General features: G+C 43.9%; 1 protein-coding gene across 1 annotated transcript; it reads left to right on the top strand.

Annotated features, from left to right (window-relative positions):
- The first annotated feature begins 7842 nt into the window (after positions 1-7842).
- LOC120843300 lies at positions 7843-22222 on the top strand. The gene is made up of 5 exons (XM_040214620.1): positions 7843-7947; positions 10196-10371; positions 18410-18501; positions 19753-19830; positions 22104-22222. The coding sequence occupies exons 1-5, from the start codon at positions 7843-7845 to the stop codon at positions 22220-22222; spliced, it is 570 nt and encodes a 189-aa protein (XP_040070554.1).
- The last annotated feature ends 547 nt before the right edge of the window (positions 22223-22769 follow it).

Consider the following 22769-nt stretch of genomic DNA (forward strand, 5'->3'; position numbering starts at 1 on the left):
TTGTGCGCGCTGTGCCTAGTTTCACCGCCTAGAAGTGCGCCGCTTGCACCACAGGCGCACTTCGCAGCATTATCTGAATTGAGTAGATCCGAGTGACGCGGCACCGCCAGGAAGAAACGTGTTGACGCCAAGCACCGGTTGTCATGGATACTGCCGCGCGGTGCCCGTTTTCATCCCACATGTGTTCCCTGCGTTGTTTCTTACGACCGCACCCTGTTGATACAAGGAGAGGAATGCAACATGGCGCCACAACCTCAACAAGCTTGCTGTAAAATATTTATTCTCTAAAGGCAGTTTTAATTGATTTATCCCCTCCCCCCCCCCCCCTCGCCGTAAGAGAATTTAAGAGTGAACATGAAAAACTTGTGTACTGAAATTGCTTGTACGATTAAACGGAATGACTGGTTGAGAGTACGTCTTTCCAAAATAAGAAATTTGAAAAATATAAAAAAAAACAGAGCAGACTAACATTAAAATATTACAGCACACCAAAGCTTTCGCCAACGCAGCTGGCATGAAATGCTTGATGACGCTGGGATCAGAAACCCGGGAGCGGTTCAAGGGGAGAAATGAAAGCGTTAATCAAAACAAAGGAACCAAAAAACGTCATTGTAACTTGCTCAAAATGTAAATACCACGTTACTCGTTACAGAGATTCAACGCGAACGCATTACTAGCTCTAAAGTAACGCGTTAAAGCAAAAACCGCTTTTAATGTTTTGGCGTCGTAGAATGCCTTCCTTTTTTATGCATTCATGTATATAGTGATTCCCAGACCTGGTGATATGTTACACGCAACAATCACGTGGAGATTAGTGTTGTGGTCGGCGTAAGCACCTGTAATGTATGTGCATAGAAACAGAGACGTAACCAAAATATACATTCAGTTTAAGGTTCAAGCTGGTTGCTGATACGATTATTTTCTAAACATGAAATGCTTCTTAAGGCCCACTCCTAATCCTCCAATTCTCCCGTCCGTCCGTTTGTCTCAGCATTCCCGGCCAAACTTAACAGGGAAATGAATTGGTGTTTAGGTCACGTGATGTCAATGGATGCCACGTGAGCTGAAGCTACGTGGACTATACACCAATTCAGGTTCCATGCCGAAGGAAGGGGTGAAAGTGGGGGGAGGGGGGAAGAATTGATGTCACAAAAAATAAAAAAATAAAATCCCGCATCCTAAAGGCGTGTTTACAATTGCGGATCGGCGGGAGGATTCGTGCAGGCAGAACGAGGATTTTCGAGCCGAGTGGTGAAATCGGCTCGTCGCTGGCTGAAAATCTCGATCAGTCCGTAGCCCATATCCAGAGTTTCCACGAGGGCCAGTCCGCCCACAAATCCGGAGGTGTAAACACGCCATAAGACTGCCTTCTTTCTGTCAAAAACGCTACATAGGTATATTACCACTCTTCCGATGTATACCTCCTGAGCCGGATTGTCACAAATATTGACCGTTTGTGTAGGTTTGTTTTGTGAACGGGCATCAGGATACTTATGCTTTGTTCCGCATCATCTTTCGAAGATCCATTTGCTTGATGATATCGCAGAGAAGAAAATAATGATAGCATCAGTTATTTGATTTCTGGTTAGTGAGCATTATCTGCACTCATTCAGCATGGGACAACTTATAGTTGTAAAAGCTAAGTCTTTATATCAGCGTTTGGTAAAATTATACGCTCCGAAATTCAAGATAACGACGTACCATTTACGAAAATATGTGTGCATTCAGAACATCGCTTTTTTTAGAACAATTTATTTAAACCGATGAAACAGCGTAGAGAGCAGCATAGGATCAAAATAACGAAGCAGACATTCGAAAGGATAAATCTTATTGGTATCAATTATCCCGTGGCTTCAAATATAAAAAGATGCGGGACACTTTTTTGTAATACTACCACAAAAAAAGAAAAAAAAAAACGACAAGGTCTGGGAATGCAGCATGTCCATGAATGCATTAAAACATCAAGGCGTTCTTAGCGACGCCAAAACATTGAAAAGCAGCTACTCCTTTAACACGTTACCTTTGAGCTCTGAGTAACGAGCACCGTGGTAATTAATTTTTGAGCAATTGACGGTATTTGGTTGCTTCGTTTTCATTAACGTGTACATTTTTCATCCTGAACCGCTACCAAGATTCTGAACCCCTCGTCATCAATTATTTTATGCCAGCTGTGTTGGCGAAAGCTTTGGAGTTCTGCAATATTTTAAAGTTAATTGATTGTGTTCTTTCCATCTTTCCAACTTTCTTATTAATTAAAGACGTGCTGTCAACCAATCTTTCTGTATAATCGTAGAAGCTAGTCTAAAACACATGCTTTCCACGTGTGTTCGTAATTGCCTTACTCCATCTGGGGATGTAAATCAATTAAAACTGCCTTTAGAGACAAGATATTTTATAGCAAGCTCGTGGAGGTTAAGACCAGGATTGGATCCATCGGATCGTACGTTCCCGTCATCGGAGATCGTCAATGTCCGTAAACTAAAAATAAACACGCAGTTCACGAAATGTACGAATGCAACGTTTGTATCACTGAGAGTCGGTCAATCTTTTCCTGCACAAACTACGGATGGAATCAACCAATCTTAGCTGCATAATGACTAACTCCCAGTGCACAGTCCATATTTTCTTTCACGTTAAGCCCGACAGCAGGCAACGCAACAATCCGATGAACCCAATCAGGCAGAGTCAAAAGTTCATTGTCATGGCGGTCGTCGTCTTTACCGGTTTGATGTAACAGCTAAGCCAATCACGCACACACAAAAAAAAAAGGCGCAGGGTGACGCCGCCTTCTCCTTATGTGAGTGATTGGCTTTGTCAATGGATAGCTAAGGCATGAACGCAAACTTGAGCCCTGATTATGCACTCCTGTCACAGCTTGATCAGCTCTATCTGAGTGTATTGCTGACTGCAGTCGAACTTAACGAGAAGCAAAATGCAGTGGGATACTTGGAGTATTGAATATTTGAGTCCCTATTTAATTCAGTCCCTAAATGGCGACCGCGAATTTCTTCTAAGCGGTTTTGAAAAGTGTCCATTACGAACTTACCAAAAATAGTCGAAAAGCTCCAAATAAATAAAAAAATTATGCTTATTTTCGCGTGGAAATGTTGGTGGCAAGCAAACATAAGAAATAGGAAGAAAGGGCGCGGGCAGATGGAAGTTTCATGCATTTTCAAGACGAAAAACAAGTACACATTCTTATTTCTTTTTTTAAAGTAAGTGTTGGGTTGCCATTGATGTCCGATCTAATTAAACTAGACCGGTCTTTTTAATTTGACGAACACATTTTTTTTTTTAACTTGGGAAATAGACTTTTTTTTTCGAAAACGTTCGATAACTTAGTTCCGGGATGAACGATGCAGTGCTTGCAAAATTCGCAGGGTCCGGGGTTCGATTCCCACTCAGCACCTTAGCGAATCTCCTTGGGTGCGATAAATGGTGCCTAGTTATAAATATGTACAAATTATTAGGACTTATTATACATTATATGTGTCTTAGCTGTTATGCATTGTCTAATATTGGCTGTGCATGCTTTAGGTTGACTTCGAGTTCATGCATGGAACACGTTTTTCACACTGGGGCGTGACAGTTTTTGTGTGCCATCCAGCGCTTAGACAAATTCTGTGTTAAACCAACAGCGCGGGAGTGTAGATGAGTGAAACACCACTGGAAAGATTTTTTTTTTATTATGAATCTAACAAAACTAAAACGCAATATACTAACTCTTAAACTGTTTTAAATTGCAACGCTTTTGACAGTAGACGGACAAAATATTTCATTGGGCAGGATCTATAATTCGACGATCGGTTCACATCACAACAATAAACCAAAACGTAATTTCTAAAATAAAGACATTAACTGAACTTTCACTATTAAGAAAGACCTTTAAAAAACAGTCCCACGTCTTGACATAATTTTTTTTGTGTGCAAAAACGCTATCTAGAAAAATCACGACTCGTACGAGGTGCATATGTTCAAAGCTCTAAGTGGGATTGTTAGAAATTGTTTGCAGAGGTTATTTCTGTAAACACGCAACATCTAAGCAACAATGCTTTCTTCTACGTCAGTTTCCCAATATGACTTTGCCTTAGGATATAAGAAAGAAGTAAATAATCAGATAGCAACATGTGTTTCGCCCCTAGTTATGACGCATTATGTGCGCTCAATGAACATGCGACAGATCATCGTTGGTAAAGCTGCATCTTTATACTTCTTGTTGCGAAGCAATCCGCTCCGAAATACGCAATACAATGGCAATTTTGATACTTTCTTACAGGCAGACATTCACACCCTTTATAGAAATGCCTGTGCAGTCACTACATTTCCCATTTTGGTACAATTTAAACGAATAACTGTGCGAAAAACAGAAGCAAGCTCACAGTTTCGAAGCCTGATATATTAAAGGATTCATTTTATAGAAGGCAAGTATTCCAAAAGATGAAGATACTGATTATAAGAAACAAGGTTTGTAATGCAAACGCTTGTAAACGCCAAGATACTTTTACGGTGAAAGATGCTTCGATAATAATGACACCCCATCAGTAATTATTGACAGATGACTATTATTAGGATATTACGATGTTCTGAAGATCAATAAATATACGAAACAAATTTGTATAATATCGCCAACAAAAATGACGTACGAACCCGCTGTCGTCAAGCGGGAACACCAAAACACAAAGAATGAATAATAATAATAAATCAAGTTTGCGCTCTTTTAAATAACAGAAATAGACACAAAAGTACATCACATGCATTAGATATTGGTCAGTCTGAAAAATTCAAGAACTTGAATGCAACGATAACGCACAGGTCAACTGAAGAAAATGTAAACAGTAAACAAGGGCGCTGCATTTAAGTTGATATAAGAAATCTAAACGCTCTGAACACAACGCGACTCACAAAGTAATTGGGAAGCGTTCCACGGTTTACACAGTCTCGTTACTTATATACTCCCTTTCACGATAACATGGCAAACTGTGGAGGTTCGGCCCCCGTGACCCAGTTAGAACGTCGGAGCGAGGCACGTGACATCACGTCACGGGAGCATTTGTGTCAATGCGCCAAGGAGCGGACTGTCGTCTGCTGGCCAAAGTCGTCTGCTGCGAAACAAACCAACTTCGAACGAACCTTCACCGCCTCGACATTGCTTTCCGCTAAAGTAGCAAGCTCTTGGGGAACAGAGTATGAGACAACAATATGCTCAATTCACCCGCGAATCTGTGGTGGGTGCTAATGTCTGCGCGATGTTTTGAGCGGAAGCGGTCGATTACACGCAACGTTGATTACACAGCCGAGGATCGGCAACGGCCACGGCGCTACAGGGAGAAAAAAAAAAAATCGGGAGCGGATACTGATGTGGTGTCACTTTTTTGGTTTCAGTATAATTGAAACTTATCAATACGCCGATGTTTATTACTTTGTTTCTATATAATCTCGACAGAGATTAAATGACGCGAGTCTAATTGCTGTTAAAAGAAAAAGGTACCCAGAACAACATTTTTTCGCGGGCGGCGCTCTTGCTGTGGCTGTAACGGGGCCTCCCTGGTCTCAGCCATATATAGTGTTATCACGTGACTTTCTCCGACGCTCTTATTGGGTCGCGGGGGGACGCTCCTATGCTCGTGAAACGGTGCATTAGCGGCGAGATGTTTCGGTGGCGCCCTCGTTCGGTTACCTTTCGTAACATCATTACCTTGTGAACAACAAGCTCGATGGTGTTTGTAATGTGCATGGTAGAAGCCTGAAATCATAGCGCTCTCAAAGCAACACTGCCAACACCGTCAAAATTGAAGTTCTTACTTTCCTCTTATTTCCGTCGATGAGACAAGCTTTGCTGACGTCATAGTCAGCATTCGAGCAATTGTGGTAGGCCGCCCACAGCGACGCTTTCGATCGCTCACGTCGCCAATAGGAGCGTATGTAAACAGGGAATATTATACTTCGTTTCAGCTTCGGTCCGAGCACGGCCGATGTTATGAGCCGAAGGGCCGATCAAACAGCGAAAGAGGCACAACGTCATGGCGTGCTCTTTGCAGTTGATAGGACCAGCGTGCTCTCTGTGCGTGCTCCTTCGCCGGCTAGTCCTATCATGCGCAGAGCGCACGCCATGACGTTGCGCTCTTTACGCTGTTTGATTGGCCCTTTTGCTCAAAACATCTGCCGCGCTCGGACCGAAGCTGAAACGAAGTACAGCGACTTTTAGTGTTCCATGTGAGAGCAAATGCAAGGGATAAACGTTTGCGTTAGCGTTGCGTGCTTCATGGGTGCGCATGCGCAAAGTCGCCATGCGTCAGTCCAAGGCCTCAGTTAGGGCTCCTCGCACGCGCAGTGTGGAACACGCTACGCTAAAGCAAACACACAAGGCTTGCGTTCGCTCGTACACGCGATACTAAAACTCACACTTAATTCGATAGTTACTGACATAATTCAGAAGCACCGGGCGTAGGACGTCCGAGCTTCCTATAATTGTTTCTCAGCCAACAGGCGAAACGTCATGCTCAATATATCCATGCAGATCGCGTCACTTGGTAGCAGGTATTAGGGGCTTTTCGCTCTCGTCGCTGATATTGCGACTTAAAGTTCCATCATTTGTTACGTCGTATATATTCCTGTTTTTTTTTTGTTTTTTTTTCCATTGTTATTGTTCTGTCAATCATTGCTTTTTTTCCTCAATTTTCCTTGAACGCCATTTTGTCATGGCTTTGATACCATCAGGGCTTCGTCGGCTCTCGCCCTTTCGCCGCAATGGAAGTTCCTGCGACAATCTATCCCGCTGTTTACTTACAGTGTACTGCTGCAAAACGGCTGACTTCCAGACGAGCTACACTAACACAACCTAAACCAAAAGGCCTGGACCTTTTCCCTTACACCCTCGTCACCAATGGATCCACGCCGTGCCAAACAGTTTTCGTCAGCACCGCCGCTTGCGCGTAGTGCGCGACGCTAACACGTTGCTCTTAATTTGCATCTTGCAATCAGGCACCTCTGTCAAAACCCAGACGTCTCCAGCATTATCTGTGACCCACGCTTTTATTAACAGCAATTAATTTGTCGCCATTGCATAGGTAAAAGTCACAGTTCAAGCAGGATATGTGCTTTCCCTACTTGAGTACAAAAATAGATAAGGTTCGGCATTTAGGGACAATGGCAGTAAAGTAGGCTCTTGACAGTCTCCGAATCTTTCCAGTTAGGCAGCTTTGCTGATGGCGTATCTCAGACTGCTACGCTACATGCGATTTATTCATAAAACTAGGGCTTTGATAACGAAACGACTGCACTGTTAGTGTCCCTAGTCACGTGGGATTTTTTTTTTTTTTTAATTTCGGGTGCATTTTTTGAAGATCATAGAGATTCATAGAGATGCAGAAATTCTTACTTAATGGAAACCGAACTATGGAATGTTTCCCAGCACGCTCTACAAATTTTGTAAGGAAGGTAATGCTTCAAGGATTTGGACATTATAAATTGAGCCGTTTTTTATTTATACAAAAGTACTTTCAAGAGTAACTGCTTTGAAGAGTAATTTGCGAAAGGCTACACCAATACAATTTTTTTTCTCATTTCAAAAAAAATCTGTAGGAGTTCAAGCGAACCAAACAGTCTCACTCGTAAAGCCCCTACGGGTCTTGAGGGTACGTGTCAATAAATAAATATATTTCAAATAAGAATCTTAACAAAATTCAAAGAAATAATAAATAAAATGTATTCATACAATAGGTATTGTTAAAGAACGGACCGCGGCAATTGATTCGTGCACTTGACGTCACGATCGAATTTAATATAAATACGAGCGATTATTCGAAAATATAGCATGCGTATTACGCCTTGCATTATCTAGAAATGGCCGTTCGACTTTCGACTCTTTTTTGCTTCATGGCTGCATCCATAATTCAACTTCCTGAAGCGCAGTCAAGAACAACACGGACAAGATACGATGCTGCGAAAGTAAGCACTCAGGTCCTTTTCCTGAAAACGAAATTATATTCATCTCGAGCTATTAATAGCCATAAAATAAACCTGAGGTCATATATTTTGTATAAAATAGTTGAATCTCTCAAAGAGTGTAGAATTTAATGAATCTACCAGACTTACGCAATATTGTTAGAAAAATTGTGTGCAATATTTGTCGTGCTTTAGAATACTGCACTTAAAAGTACCATACTAAAAAAGAATTCGGCAGTTCTACCGAGTGTTCGGAATATTTATTTAGAAGTGAAAAAGACAGTCAATGTATCACTATAGTGCATTACTTGTAGGCCCTTCAGTAGACAAAATTAAACGAAACTCCCGTGTGTCAAACCATTATGGGGGCGCAGCTTCAGCTGAACTACACACCGGCCGATGCCACATTAGGCTTCCTTCTTGAGATTATCACGACCTTGGTTCTGTTCTTTGTTCTGCTTGACATATTTTTTCTTTATTTGTTATCGCAGTACGAGCACTGTTTTTCTCAGAAAGCGAGAATTGAATGAGCAAGTAGAGTTTGGGCAGTATGGCATTTTTTTTAATTCGATTTGTTTTACAAAGTCGTAGAAAAACAAAGGTTTTTCTCTGCATGCTTTAGGGCAAACAAAGGATTGGAATATTTTCAGACTTTCCATCTCACCCTTGCGTCGCATGACTGTCGACTCCCATTTGTGAAGCAGAACGTCGTAACAAATCGGAAGTTGGTAAACGCCGGTCACCCAGTGGTGGTATTAGGCGCGCCTCACAATTTCCTGTCTAAAACCCTGACGGCAGAAATACGCTGAGCTCCTTGCTTATACAAAAACAAATCTGAAAATACTAGGACAGCTACTGCAAAAATCCTTCAGGTGGAAGTGTACGCCGTACTCTTCATAATACATATTAAATTGTTTTATTGATCGTGCCTTTCAACGAAATTTTACGGCCGTCGTGTTATCATTCATAGTAATTGAGTCCTTCAATACTTTGCTGGGCCCTGATCTACACAGTGCAACCAAGAGACCGGGCAATCGCCGCCTGCTCCGATTAGTCGGCGGTGTGGCGCTGACCAATCGGTGATGCCCGGCCCCTCGGTTCCGCCGTATAGATTAGGGCCCCTGGCCGGCGATACTTCTCCGTAACACTACGGAGAGCTTGGTACTGTACAATACGCGACTCTGGCGTCGGCGAGGGGGCTAAGAACCGCCAATTAGCACCTCTGGAAGTCTTTGCAACCATGTGTTTCGGAATTTCTAACACCCTCTGAATGAGCTATCCATAGAACACCGTGATGCGTCGTCGCACCAAAGGCAGTTCTTGTTAATGCAAGCCTCTTTGGCGTTGTAATCTGAATCAACTGCTGAGACTTCTAAATATACAACACTCTCCAAACTAATATTAGTTCCACTCCTTTTTCTTTTCTCGAAATGGTCGATATTTGAATGCCCCCATCGTACTCAATATTCAGCGCAGCGAGCAGCACCACCAAGTTGATGTACAGAGCCCCCTTACCCTCCATTCCCTGACTTTTTTGCCATGCAAAAGCATCGTTTTATTTGAAAACAAACGAAACAAAGTCTATTTTATCAGTTCTGTTCTTAGACATCAGTAACTATAGTAAACATTGCTTGCATACAGCGATCAATTACAGGTATACCAAAATGACGATGTACGAGAATTAAAAAAAAAAAAAAAGTAGTAATCGCCAATTCTGAATGTCTTACTCTGAGTTGAGTTGCCTAAACGAAATGGCCCCTCAGGAGGGGTGGCGCTCCTGGCGACAGCTTTGGTCGTAAATCAAACTTGGGCAGATGTTTCGTGACGAATAGTGCTATTGAAGGACTTTGTTGGTATTGAATCTTTGTGGTTTATTTTTCTCACGTGGCATCCGGTATAATTAATGCAGAAAATGCACTACACTTTTAAAAATGGAAATTAAGTCACATAAAATAATTATCACATGGCAACACACTACGAGACTTCAGCTATCACAGTGCTCTGACAGGCCTCTAACCTCAAGAAGCATTCATTATTTTAGGCAAAAGGCATCACCCTGAGTCAGCGTTACTGCAGAATACAAAGGCAGCTAATCACGGCGAACAACAGAAGTGTTCAAGTGACTGGCGAAACTCAAAGTTCAATGATACTAAAATGATTAGCTGATATCGAAGACAATTCTTTGTCGGGACATCTACCCGAAGTCTACCGAAAACGCGAGCCTTTCCTCATTGTATTTGTTCTGTTTTAGGAGCTAAGAGAGCGATTCGATCAGAAATATTATCTGATGCAGCGCTCACAGCTCACTGACAGAAAAATGGGAAATAGTGCCAAATGTGTCTCCGTGTTGAAATTGGCTCCAGTTTTTGGCGAAACTAGTATAACTGCCCAAATATCAATCAAGCACAATCGCGCTAGCGATCCCACGTGAGTAGAGCCATCCCACACATCGTAAACTCGAGTGGTGTATATGTTTTGCTTAAAGAGTCAAGATCCAACGTGCAATAAAAATATGTCATGTGACCCCAACCGATCAAGTGGAGCTCACTTCAAATATATTAGCGTCTTACATCGGTAGCAGGTTAAGAACCCAGCAACTGCTTTGCGTCTAGCGCGCACTTTTCTTCAGCCGGGCTTTGGCTGCGCGTTTGACAAAGTGTTATGCATGGCAGGAATCTCGCGCTCAAGACGCAGTGCCTACAGCGTTCTTAACCTGTCACCGACTGTGCACGTTTCCACTGTTTATAAATCACAGTACACACGTTTTTAATCACAAACACAGCAATGAACGCGAGTCGTCATGCGCTTTTATGGAAATGTGTATTTGTGGTGAGAAGCTCGCGAGGTGCGCTTCTGTTTTCCTCACTCTGGGGTAGTTAGTGCACGTGCTATACACGCAGTTATTTTTTTTTATTTTCATAGAGCATAGAAGCTTGCATTGTACGTCTTTCGCCACGTCCACACTAGCGAGAAAACGCGCGTGGCACGCCGATCGCGGCAAGTAACAAAATGTCGCCGAAGCACAGTCAGCGCCACGTGCGCGTGCAGAGACACGCCCTTTATCTTCCCGCTTAACCGATTTATCGGCGCGCCGGGCGCGTTTTCTCGCTAGTGTGGGTGGCCCTTTACACTGCAGAACATGAACTATACTCACTCTGGGTTGTGAAAGAAAAAGATCCACCAGGCGACGATACCCTAACTTCTCGCCGCAAATAGGGAGTATTCAATGGATGCCATATTCTCAGGCGCTGTTCAGAGCGGAGGTTAAAGCCTAGTTTACATACAGCGATTTTGGCCCTTAAGGGCCGCCCACACTAGCGAGAAAACGCGCGTGGCACGCCGATCGCGGCAAGTAACAAAATGTCGCCGAAGCACAGTCAGCGCCACCAGCGCGTGCAGAGACACGCCCTTTATCTTGCCGCTTAACCGATTTATCGGCGCGCCGGGCGCGTTTTCTCGCTAGTGTGGGTGGCCCTTAAAGCGGCGCGATTTTTGCCGTCGCGGCGCTCGTGCCGCAGAATTGCTGGTGCTGGCCAGAGCGCCGCGACGGCAGAAATCGCGCCGCTCTAGAGCAAAAACCGCTGCATGTGAACTAAGCTTAAGAACGAGACCACATAATGAGTTGCTAAGACTGGCGATCTTGATGGTGTGGAATGCACGTTGTAAAAGAACTGCGGGAGCTCGCCATCAGCACGCGCTCAGCATTCGCGCACACAGCTATGGCCGCCAGTGAATACTCCCTGTAAGATGGCAGCTGCGAGATGCTTTCGGTAAAGCCCCTCGATGTGTTTGCGCTTGTCTTGCAAGTAGCGTCAAATGCGCGAGTGCACGAGGCCCATGTCTCGAGCGGCCCTTGGAAGCAAATGGCGGCGCAGCACTGAAATGAGCGGGCCTTGGAAGCGAATGGCGGCGGAGCACCCGCTCATGGCACGTGTCTCGCGCGCTTCCACAACAATGGTTGGCGGTATTGTAAAAAACGCTTTTATCAAGGGGCTTTAGCTTTTTGTGGGTCGGTTTATACCTCGATACCATGATGCCTTGAATGTGGCTCGAACTGCCTAAAGCCTAGTTCACATGCAGCGGTTTTGGCCCTAGAGCGGCGCGATTTCTGCCGTCGCGGCGATTTGGCCAGCACCAGCAATTCTGCGGCACGAGCGCCGCGACGGCAGAAATCGCGCCGCTTTAGGGCAAAAATCGTTGCATGTGAAACCCGCTTAATAATGGTACGACTCCATAAACCAGGAGTCACTTCAATAGTGTAATACCCTTAATGGTCGCGAGTCCTTAATTTTCACAAATATCGCGAAATCAAAATTTCGCGAAATGAAGGGGCACCGGAAAATTTCGATCTCTAAGACTTTCAATGCAAGTGTCTGGGATTGGCGAAATTTGGTGGCCGCGATTGTGTCCCCTCTAACCGATTCACGAAAACTGGGGGGCACGAAAATGAAGGGATTTACAGTGTCTAGAACTGACCTTCTGGTTTCCTTCATCATATGCCTTGTTAGTATAGCTGACGTTTACGACATCAGAATTAGACATTTCCCATCCGGATGTTTAAATAAAAACTGCTGGAAGCGTCACAAAACCAATCTAATATTTAAAAAGATAATATCACCCTGGCACACTTTCTATAAAAGTAATGTTAACACTCCCGCGAATCGCACCAATATATTTTTTTATTATTATTATCCCAGGGGTACGCGAATTCCCGAACCAAACCGAGCCTCCGCACGGTCTTCCTCCTCTGCACGCATAAAGACGGGAACCTGACCTTCCTATTCCAGCTTGAGCAGTCATGATGCCTCGTCCGGGCAACGGGTGCGACGTGTTTTATCGTTGCTGAAGCAATCACAAATAGATGGCTACAGTGAGTTGCGCTTTTTACGCAACTTGATTGGTCACATTGACTCGTAGCGTTGGCTGCTTCTGGACGTAAGTTGAAGCGAAGTATAGGTCTTCCAACGTGCAGGAAGGCTACTGTTACCTCGATTCATTGCGGCAGCGGCGACGTAGCCATAATGATTGATCAGATTAGCGTATTGAAGGGTTAGCGCCCAGGTTCGCGGCTCCTGCCCAGGCTTCGTCCGGACGTTTGCTGTCCAGCGTCAATACTCATCGCATAACATTATGGCATCCCGCTAAAAAAAAAAAAAAAAAATAGATACTTGCACAATGTTTTCGGGCGTTTCAAACATTAAGCAATTTACTCCCCATTGAACTCTCAGGTTAAATGAAATGCGAACGGTGGAACGCGTGGCTGTCGGTACATGCTGCGCCTCCTGGAGGCCTCTTGAAACTGATAAAACTGCGGGTTGGAGAGTAGGGTGCTGCGAGGGTGTGCGTCCTACTCCGATGTGTCTGACCCTCGCGCAGCACAACCCAGGCTTCAACGCTGCGCCGGTGATGTGCTCGAAGTTCCGTCGCAGCCACTTATAGTGGCTCAGCATGAACCATGCGAGAAAGCTCGCCGCTCGCAGCAGGAAAGCTCCGCTCGCAGCGCGTGACTGTGGAGCATTACCGCAGCGTCATGCTCCATCCTAACTTCCGCAGTTTTGTTCTTTTCCTAATATGCGTTGTCATTTTCTCGTGAACAATATAGCAGAAACTTCGCAAAATTCGCCAGTCGGGATAACAAGAGTGGACCCTGGACGGCTGCTGATGCCTCAGTGAAGTCCATCACTCGGCAGACTTTTATATATCAGCTTCCAGCGCCCGCCCTGTGTCTTCTCTAATTCTTGTGTCTTTTGTATGGCGCTGGGGTTGCCAAAATGCAGGTCCACCAGCTCCCGCATTTGCCAAAGATTTGAAAAAAATGCTGTAACTCTATCACTGGCATTTTGCAGGCAGCCAGAATATCGTTCAGCGCGATCATCAAATGATCACTTTGTGTTTGAGAAGTGCGATAAAATAGTTCAAGCAGTTTTTGAGCCTACGGAAGACGTGTGGAGCTTGATTGACGACAGTTATCAGAACCACACAGACGTCCTCGTGAAGGACCTAGAATGCATGGCTTCAACAAAATAGGCAAACAGCGTGGACGGGAAACGAGGCGTTAGTTTCCAGGTGGTATGTGTGCAAGAAGAGATAATGGAACAACCACAAATTCTGCAACAGGGTGTGGGCCAAAACTGTAAATTCAATAACATCGCAAAAAAAATAATTACTTTGGCCCAATATTTTGGTTGGTATTTCAGCCATGTTACTTGGCGTGGTTTGCGAATTTTCAGGAAATTCGGGGTCTATAAACAGAACGCCGGAGTACCCCTTTAACAGTGATATATCACAGGGACAGTGATATATCTTCAAATACAGCCGAGATCGCAAGTTTAGCTAAACAAAGAGAAACCTCTTTAATATGGTGTTCTTAGTTCATTAAACATATTTACAGAGCATCTATATAGGCACCTCTAGGATAGGTCCTTTTGGAATGGGCGAATGAGCCCGCTCTCTTGGGTGGCGAGCATATGCCACGCACGGTGGTTCGCGAACTTATTCGCCGCCGACCACAGAGATTTTTCTTATCGTGTGACTGAAGTATATGATGGAATTATGTTAATGTGTCATCTCCTAGCAGATCACCACTTGTTCATGCCAGAATTTATGCTTGTTAAAGCACCTAACGTCTCGACTGATTAATAAAATGTGTTGCTTTACACGTGTCTTATTGATACCTAGTTTAAGATCCGCAGGAGAATAGATTGGGAGACAGTTAACTTCATAATTTAGAGTTGCAAACTGTTAAGCAATTGGCAAACTTTGTGTCCCTGATTTAAAAAAAAATTAATTGATAGTTTGCCCCTGATTAGATCAATTAATGGACAGGAACAGCATAAATACTTATTTTTTCATTAAACTTCTTGACTTTTGTAAGACAACGACGTGAATTGTCTTTTTTAATGCAGTTACACTGGGTGAGACTACCTAGCCTATTTACTTTCCTTCTTAGCCGCAACATGCAACATATGTCGGGGACTTATAAAAGGTTACTAAAGCTGTTCACGCAATCTCGACGGATAAAACTGCGCACTATTGATGCCACTGGCACGAGTAAAGGCCCATTCACATGTATGCGTTGGAGCGCGGTGCGTTCCGCATCGGCAAGTGGCTGTAGAACGTTGCGGAGAGCGTTTGCGCAAAGCTTGTAAACACATTCGCATTTTGCATGCAGTCCACCGCAGTTCACAGCCAATAAGAATCCACTATCTCACGATCATCTGGTGGGCTAGTTGGTTGATCATATTGTTGAATTAACAGCGCAAATACGACAGGAAGGAGAGATAAGGGAGACAGGATAGAGTCCTGGGACGACGTGATTGAGTCCTGGGACGACGTGAATAGAAATTCCGGTAGAAAAAAGAAAGAGGAAGTTCCTCTTTCTTTTTTCTACCGGAATTTCTATTCACATCGTCCCAGGACTCAATCGATTTCAACAAGTCATTTAAGCGACCAGCTTAAAGCTTGGTATTCTTAGCAATTCATTTTCAGGCAACTCAAGCTATAGCATATGTTTTTGCGGGTTTTTATTATGCATGTTTTAAAAGCATTCTTCGATTCTTCTTCCTCTTTCTCTTCTTATTAAACGTCAGTTGTTAGTTCAGCGCTCTATCCTGTCTCCCTTATCTCTCCTTCCTGTCGTATTTGCGCTGTTAATTCAACAATAAGAATCCACTATCTTTGCCTGCGTCTTACGGGAAGTGAAATCCCCATCAAGACGACGGTTCCCGGCGACAGCGTTGACGCGGCTGTTCATTTGGGACAATCCCGCTGGCATCAGCAACTTCTGTCCAGCTTGCACCCTCGCAGCCTCGGAATTACCACCCCTCGCAGAATTCCCCCCCACATACCCCAACAGGCAAAAGCGGGATCAATCTCCAAAAGGGGGAACCGAATGTACGTCAGATATGAGTGCGGGCGAGCAAGTGACCCACACTTTCTGATCTCGGCCTCTGATAAGTGACGCGATACTCCGCAAGGGCAGCCGCACTGGAAGATGAGAACGGCTCTACTCTAATACGTCGCGCTGCGGGCGTTGCACGACGGCGCGCATCGTACCACTAGGACGCCGCCTCCGCTCGTAAGGACGCTGTTCCGCACTAAAACGTGTTCAAACGCTAATGTTTGTCCGTTTGGCTTAGTTGGCTCCACACCACGTTGCATTTTCGTTGATCCAAATAGCATTCTACCCTCCATTAACATCCAATTACGGCGATCCCCCCACTTATGGAAATTTCTTTACCAGCCCGCAAATGACCTACGAGGAAGAAACCCAACAGCCGCTGCGTTCTACAGAATCCGAGGATCTTTCAGCCAGCCTTGAGTTTTTTACTCGACACCCCCTCGAATTTCACACTGTCCTTTGTCTGTAAAGCGCAGGTTTCGCACCATTTAGTCATTTCTATGATGCACGGTAAATAGGCCTACTCATCGTTCGTGACAATATGGTTACTTACCGTATAAACTGACTGAAATGCGAAACTCTAACAAAAGTTCAATAAAAACAAAATTCCCCGACGTGTCGAGATCAGCTCTATCCCTTGACCACGGGTGACTATGGGTTGGACGGAGGGGGATGCCGGTCATGTAGGCCGGTTGCGATCGCTGCGCCCCGATTGTTTCGCGAAGTGACGAAGCCCTGATACAGACGCTTGGGAGAGTGCCCGATGGCCTTTTAATGTCACCGTTTGTTGTCTCCCTGTTCTAGGATTCTAGGTGCAAACGTTTACGCCAGTGTTGTTCCATGCCCAGGGTCACGCTTTTGTCGAATGTTACGCTGTGACTCAGTTTCGCTGCGTCCTCGCTGACGTTCAAGTCAGCGAGGGCGCTGACTTGAACGTCGTTCTTCTTTACGTCGAATTTTCGGCGGCGGCAGCGATCCGGCAAGTTCTTGGTTTCCCCCACGTCGGTGGCAGGGCAGTCCGCGCACGGGATACGATACATGAGAGCTTGGGTCTTCTCCTTTCCCGGTCTGTCCTTGGGGAGAAGAAGTCGGTGACGGATGGTGGACACTGGTTTGCGAGTGACCGCAATCCCATGTTTTCGAACGACGCGTCCGATGGACTCGCTGACGTTCCTCACGAATGGCAGGCACAGACGGCTCGAAGGAGCCGGGACTATAGAGAGACGGGGGACGGCGCAGCTTCTTGTAGACTCGGTTAATGAAACCTTAGGTGTAGCCGTTGTTTTGAAGGGCGGCCTTGAGCTTGTTGGCCCCTTCCGCGAAAGATTTCTCCGTCGAGCGTACGGACATGGCACGTCTTAACACCGCAGTGACCACCGACTTTTTGTGGGCAGTGAGTCAAAGTTCAAGTGCCTTCCGGTGTGCGTCGGCCTCCTGTACACCGAGAAGGACAGCTTGTTTTGAAGTCTTCTTCACATTGATGTCCAAAAGCGGAAGCGCGTCATCTTTCTGGCGTTCCACCATGAACTGAGTAGCGGGTTCGACCACATTTAATTGTTAACAAAGACGGTCGATTTCAGTCTATTAAACTATGCAAAAGCAGTCGTGTACATAACAAAGAAAGATATTCGGGTTCGGCACGAACATAGCAAGGGCTCGATTCTCAATACGTTCCATGGCAAGGTTGGCCGTGGTGACCGAGATAGCTGCTCCCCTAGCGGTGCCGCTTGTCTGGTTGAAGAGGAGCCTATCGAACGAGAAGTAGGTGTTTGTGAGGGACAGCTCCAATAGACGGCAGATCTCGTCAACGGACAAGCAGCTTCGGTCCGCTAGACTCGTGTGATTTATAAGCGCCGTCCTAGCCACGGACAACGCAAGTGGCACCGAACACTGGTAAAAAGCGACACAATGTCGAACAAGATAAGAGCCTCGTCGGCGTGTACTTGAAGCCCATTAACGGGTCGATGAAATGAGTAGAGTTCATTACGTACGTGGGTGTGTAACCGGTGAGCGGGTACATCAGCTGGTGCAGTTACGTCGACACTGCGCGAAGCGGGGATGGGGTTAAGTCAACAGTGGGACGGAGTGGCGCACCGGACTCGTGGATCTTGGGGAGGCCGCCAGGTGGCTTGGGCAGACCCATTTCGGCTTATCAGCCTAAGGTAGAGACCACGAACGTCCGGGTGTTTCTTGAAGATGATGGAGAATGTCCTGTTGACAGTCTCCTGGATATTTGCAGTTAAGTCCTTTCGCAGTGGCGTCTACGCAGAAATGAAAAGGAGTTTCGAATTTCATTAAGTCCATTATTTTCCTAACCAGACAGATTTCTGCCAAAGGTGTTCACTTACCGTAATTTAAGCATACAAATCATGGTTTGCGGCGACTAAATGCGAAAAGCTATTTCGGTCTGAAGTTTTAATGACTCCTTGTTTCATATAAAATCTGAACCAGCTCACCTGCATGCTTTTGCTTCTTGCAAACGTTTACATTTTTTAAATTTTTATCCGTGTTTTTTGGTCGATTTATAAAATTGTATATCACCAAATCTCCGAAATACTTTTCAAGGGAAAACATAAAAGTAAAAATGACTGCCCACACGCCCGATGGAAATGCGATAAAAAATATGATAAGAACAACTAAGGTTCCGACGGCAGAATGTAAGTACGCAGATGCTTCTTAGCACACTCAATTAATATATAAAACGGTTTACCAATTTCCTTGTCAAAAAGTTTTCTTTAATTAATTTGAAGTGTTCACCGGGAGGTAAAGAATCGATCTAGAATTTTTTTCTTTGAAATACCTAATAATGGTATCAGTAATCCGCAGGTGTAGCGACTCCCAATAGTTGTGTCTCAGCGCTCATGACGCTTGTTAAATGCATTGTACCGGCAATACTTCCTGAGGTGATAAATTATTAACTGGCTTTGAACACTCGTGATCTTGACTATTTTGTGTGGAAAAATATAGTTTAGGACGCACACACAAAAAAAAATAATACAATTACGACACAATTTATTCCCTAAGGCCGTGAATATAAGGCCTTTAAATCTGCTTTCATAATGACTCATTTATACTATTACTGCTCTCAATTAGGACGGCCCAAGGAAGGTAAAGTCTGAATATTTAAGCCCTAGGGCAAAATGAAAGTATATTAACGAACATAACGACAACAAAACTCTACGTTCTCTATCCTAAACTATGATGCTTTCTTCCCTTTTTAAAAGCATCGAGACCATTCTCAATATATATTACTAAAAAGGGGTGTGACGCGAGTGTAGCTAGTGCACAAACAGGAACTTGTTTAAAAGGGCATTCACTTGAGGTAATTAAACGCATAATGAAACATTGGCAAATTTTAAGCATAATGAACTTTATTACGCAGCATAAAATTATATGTTTATTGTATCTTCAATGCTTCGCTGCTCGTGTGTTTTGAAATATTCACACGTTTTAAGGCCCGTTGACACACTTGCAACCGAGTACGACTGAGAGAGGCAAGACCTGATGAAACCTCTTAAAACTTCTTAGGGCTAGAAAACACACTGGCACACTGGCGCCATCTATGCGGTGACCCTGGAACTGCATATCACAAAACTGAAGGTTTTGCGGGATATCCGAGGTTAAATGTGCGCAATACGTATAAGAAAGGCTAGTTTATAACGTTGACAGAAGTTTTTTCGAGTCAAGAAAGAAAGGATCGTGCGCAAGAAAAATAGATAATATGTGGGACCGCCAAGTTCACAGTGCTACACAGAAGATGTGCCAGTGTGTCCTCTCGTCGTAAGAGATATTAAAAGGTTCCAAGGCACTCGGTCTTAAGAAGTCAAAAGTGTCTGAACGGGTCTTTGGGGTTAATCTAGAATTATGCGGGAATGTTTAATTTTGTACACTGCTCTTCTTATTTTCAGTACTCTACAATCAAAAGCTAGTGTTTTCTGACGATAGAAGTTGCCGTGTTCTCACTTATGACTACCAAGGGGACACATGTAAGTTAAACATAACCTCCATGGGTTAACTTACTTTTTTTGCGAATTTCTAAGGGATACAATTGATAATTATTTTGTAAATGTAATTTGCCTTATCATCCCTAAATATGAAACTAGAAGAGCATTAAAGCATGCTTTATAAACAATTTTGTTTTTACGTTTACTGCCCTATAAATCACTGTCGTTTAATTTTAAGATTTAACGAAAACAAATTCCATACTTGTTGATGCATTTAAAGGGACACTCACAGGGTATTTATGCTCACCAAGGTTTTTATTTGTACATAACGAATGAGAGCCCAACTACCCAGAACACAATTTGTGGCTCAAATTTTGTTTTCTTTCCGCCCGAAAACCGCCGATCGAGAACTGGCCGGATTGAGTCGTAGTCACATGCCGTGTCCTATGGTTTAGACACAGCCAACAAATATAATCAAATTCGTGGGTCATCAAACGCACCCACTTAATACTACAAATAGAAAAGAAATATTTCTTTTGGCTTCTAAAAAGCCGCAACTACGTTAATTGAAGAAAAGTTGCACAGTCATGTGACCTCCGCCAACACTCTCCTCCTCTATATTTCTTATCCCTCCCCAGTCCAGTTTCGTTTCCAGTTCCGGCTTCGAGCAGTTGCGTTTTTTTACTTTATTAAAAATATACGTGACGCTGTAGCAAAATGTTGATCGGGTAGTCTTCGGCCACCATAATAGATCACCTGGCAAAAAATAAAACAAAACTTTTTAGGGCTGTCAGCGTCACTTTAAAATATTTGTGTCGCAGTATAATACTCCGCACAGTAGCAGATTAGAATGTTGTTAACGCACGTGTCTTAATGCGTTGCCGATTTTTAACGGGCATTGCAGGAGGCGTGTATCGGGCACAACACAAGCACCTCTTTCAGAACGCTTAGGCTCAAAGCATTGCAGAGGTTGCATTTAAAGGCACGGGCCAGCAAAGTTTCGATGTCGGTCTGATATCTTGGGCAGACCACAGCAAGAGCCACCCGAAAAATGTAACACTTTTATTTGAGATGAAATAATATGATGAATTGCATTTAGCCGCAAACACACGAGAACACAAATTTAGAATACTCATTTCGACAAGTCACACTTTCGCACCAACATATTGCAACCAATTTACCTATTTATTTATTTAGATTAAATCTACCGGCGGCCTTCCTTAAGGGCCAAGGCATGAGTCAACGACTTCTAGGGTCTATTTCTCTTAAAAATACATATCTTTGCTTTTGACCCATTAAATAGAAATTAATTTATGTTTGTAATACAGGTTTATTTTCTGTACATCGTAAAAAGTAATGGACAGGTTTTTTCTTAGTTTTACAGATAAGACACATGTTTACACATGTTCCTACATACTCGTAAACGCTGAGCTGAGGAAAATTAAAACAAAACAAAAAAGACGAAGAGAGCTAGACTCTAAACTCTGCTGAAATTTATTGATTTGAGCTCACCAATAAATAGACTTCAAGACACAGGAAAAGGAGGGAAAGAAGGAACCCAAGTGAAAAAACGGGGAGCATGCCACATTCTATCAGAGAGACTATGCCACTCGCCAGGGTCAACATCTGGAAAAGAAGCCGACTTCGACCACCGAACAACCCCACACTCCCCAAGGTCGCGCCACGCAGGGAGCATTCGAGAGCTCCAAAGCCTGAAGGGCAATCCACACACTTGCGTTAAGTACGACGGAATGCGAGGGTTGCTATGGCAAAAGCTGCGTCGGCTCCAACGCAATTGTTGCCATAGCAACCCTCGCACTCTGTCGTACTTAACGCAAGTGCGTGAATCGCACTTAAAAGCTGGTTCACACACTTCAATGAGTCCGACGAAATTCGACTGCAACGTTAATCCTTTTTTGGATTGTTATGGCAAAGGGGTTTAAGCCGCTTACACTCGTTATTGCTGCTACGCGGCGCGGACTTAAGAGGCTTCCGAACCGGTTGCAGTTGCACTCGGTCTGGCTCGACGCAAGTGTGTGAATTGCCCTTAGAGGGCTATTCAATCTGTTGATTCGGAGCACAAATCCAAATGTCATCAACAAATTTCGGAACCAATAGGTTATCAGTCCCCAAAGGAACCAACAAATTCTGCCATTTTCCTATCCAGAGTGTCGAGATGAAACTCCGACAATACTGGAGCCACCACCAAACCAATACTTTACGTCAGTGTTTCTTTTTTCCATAATAGACTTACAAGTATGCCGTTTCCAAATCAGCTCTCCTGCACCCTTTCACTTCTTACATATACCTTTCAGATTGTCAATTGTGGCTGATTCATTCTGCAGTAAGAGGAGCTATCCCACGAGCTTGTAGCCATGCCTACGACCAGCACTGCCAGACAAAGCACAGTATCTTCCATGCCCAATGTCTATAACATTGCATCTCGCTCCGCACACATTCAATTAAGAGTGAATATTTGTTTGTGAGTGTGTGAAGAATAAAGTTATAATTTCATGAATTTTGGTCTTATTTGTGGTCATTATATTTGATATAAATAGCAAAAGTCTGATCGTGAATAATCAACGTTTTATATTTATATTTAGATGTCGATGCGCATATATGCAATATAAGTTTAAGATTTATCATCTAAAGAAACTGTCCGGAAACAATTATGTGTGCCATATCACCATGCAATAAAAATATTAGTGCTAACAGTACTATTCTGACACAAAAAGCGATAAAATAAGTGAGATCTGCCTAAAAGACTGGGTGTAAATTCGGTTTTTTGCTACATGTACTCATAAGAATTGAGACGTAAAGGAGGAAAGAGAGCCATCACAGCCTGTCTACGTTTGGCAAGATTAAATCACTCGGTGACTGAGTAGCTGGTCTCTGGCATTTATGTGTGCAACGCTTTCACGACACTTCAGAAGAGTGGTGTTGTGCGCCAGTTAGTTTACCATGTATGATTAAAAGTTTCA

Source organism: Ixodes scapularis, unplaced genomic scaffold, assembly GCF_016920785.2.
Source record: "Ixodes scapularis isolate PalLabHiFi unplaced genomic scaffold, ASM1692078v2 PGA_scaffold5__190_contigs__length_132052651, whole genome shotgun sequence".
NCBI lineage: Eukaryota > Metazoa > Arthropoda > Arachnida > Ixodida > Ixodidae > Ixodes > Ixodes scapularis.

Excerpts from the sequence above, each read along its gene's own strand:
- LOC120843300 (XM_040214620.1), top strand. The coding sequence starts at position 7,843 with ATGGCCGTTCGACTTTCGACTCTTTTTTGCTTCATGGCTGCATCCATA. Across the intron at positions 10,372-18,409 it reads AATCGCGCTAGCGATCCCAC|GGAAAACATAAAAGTAAAAA; the intron begins GTGAGTAGAGCC and ends ATACTTTTCAAG. Across the intron at positions 19,831-22,103 it reads TGACTACCAAGGGGACACAT|ATTGTCAATTGTGGCTGATT; the intron begins GTAAGTTAAACA and ends TATACCTTTCAG.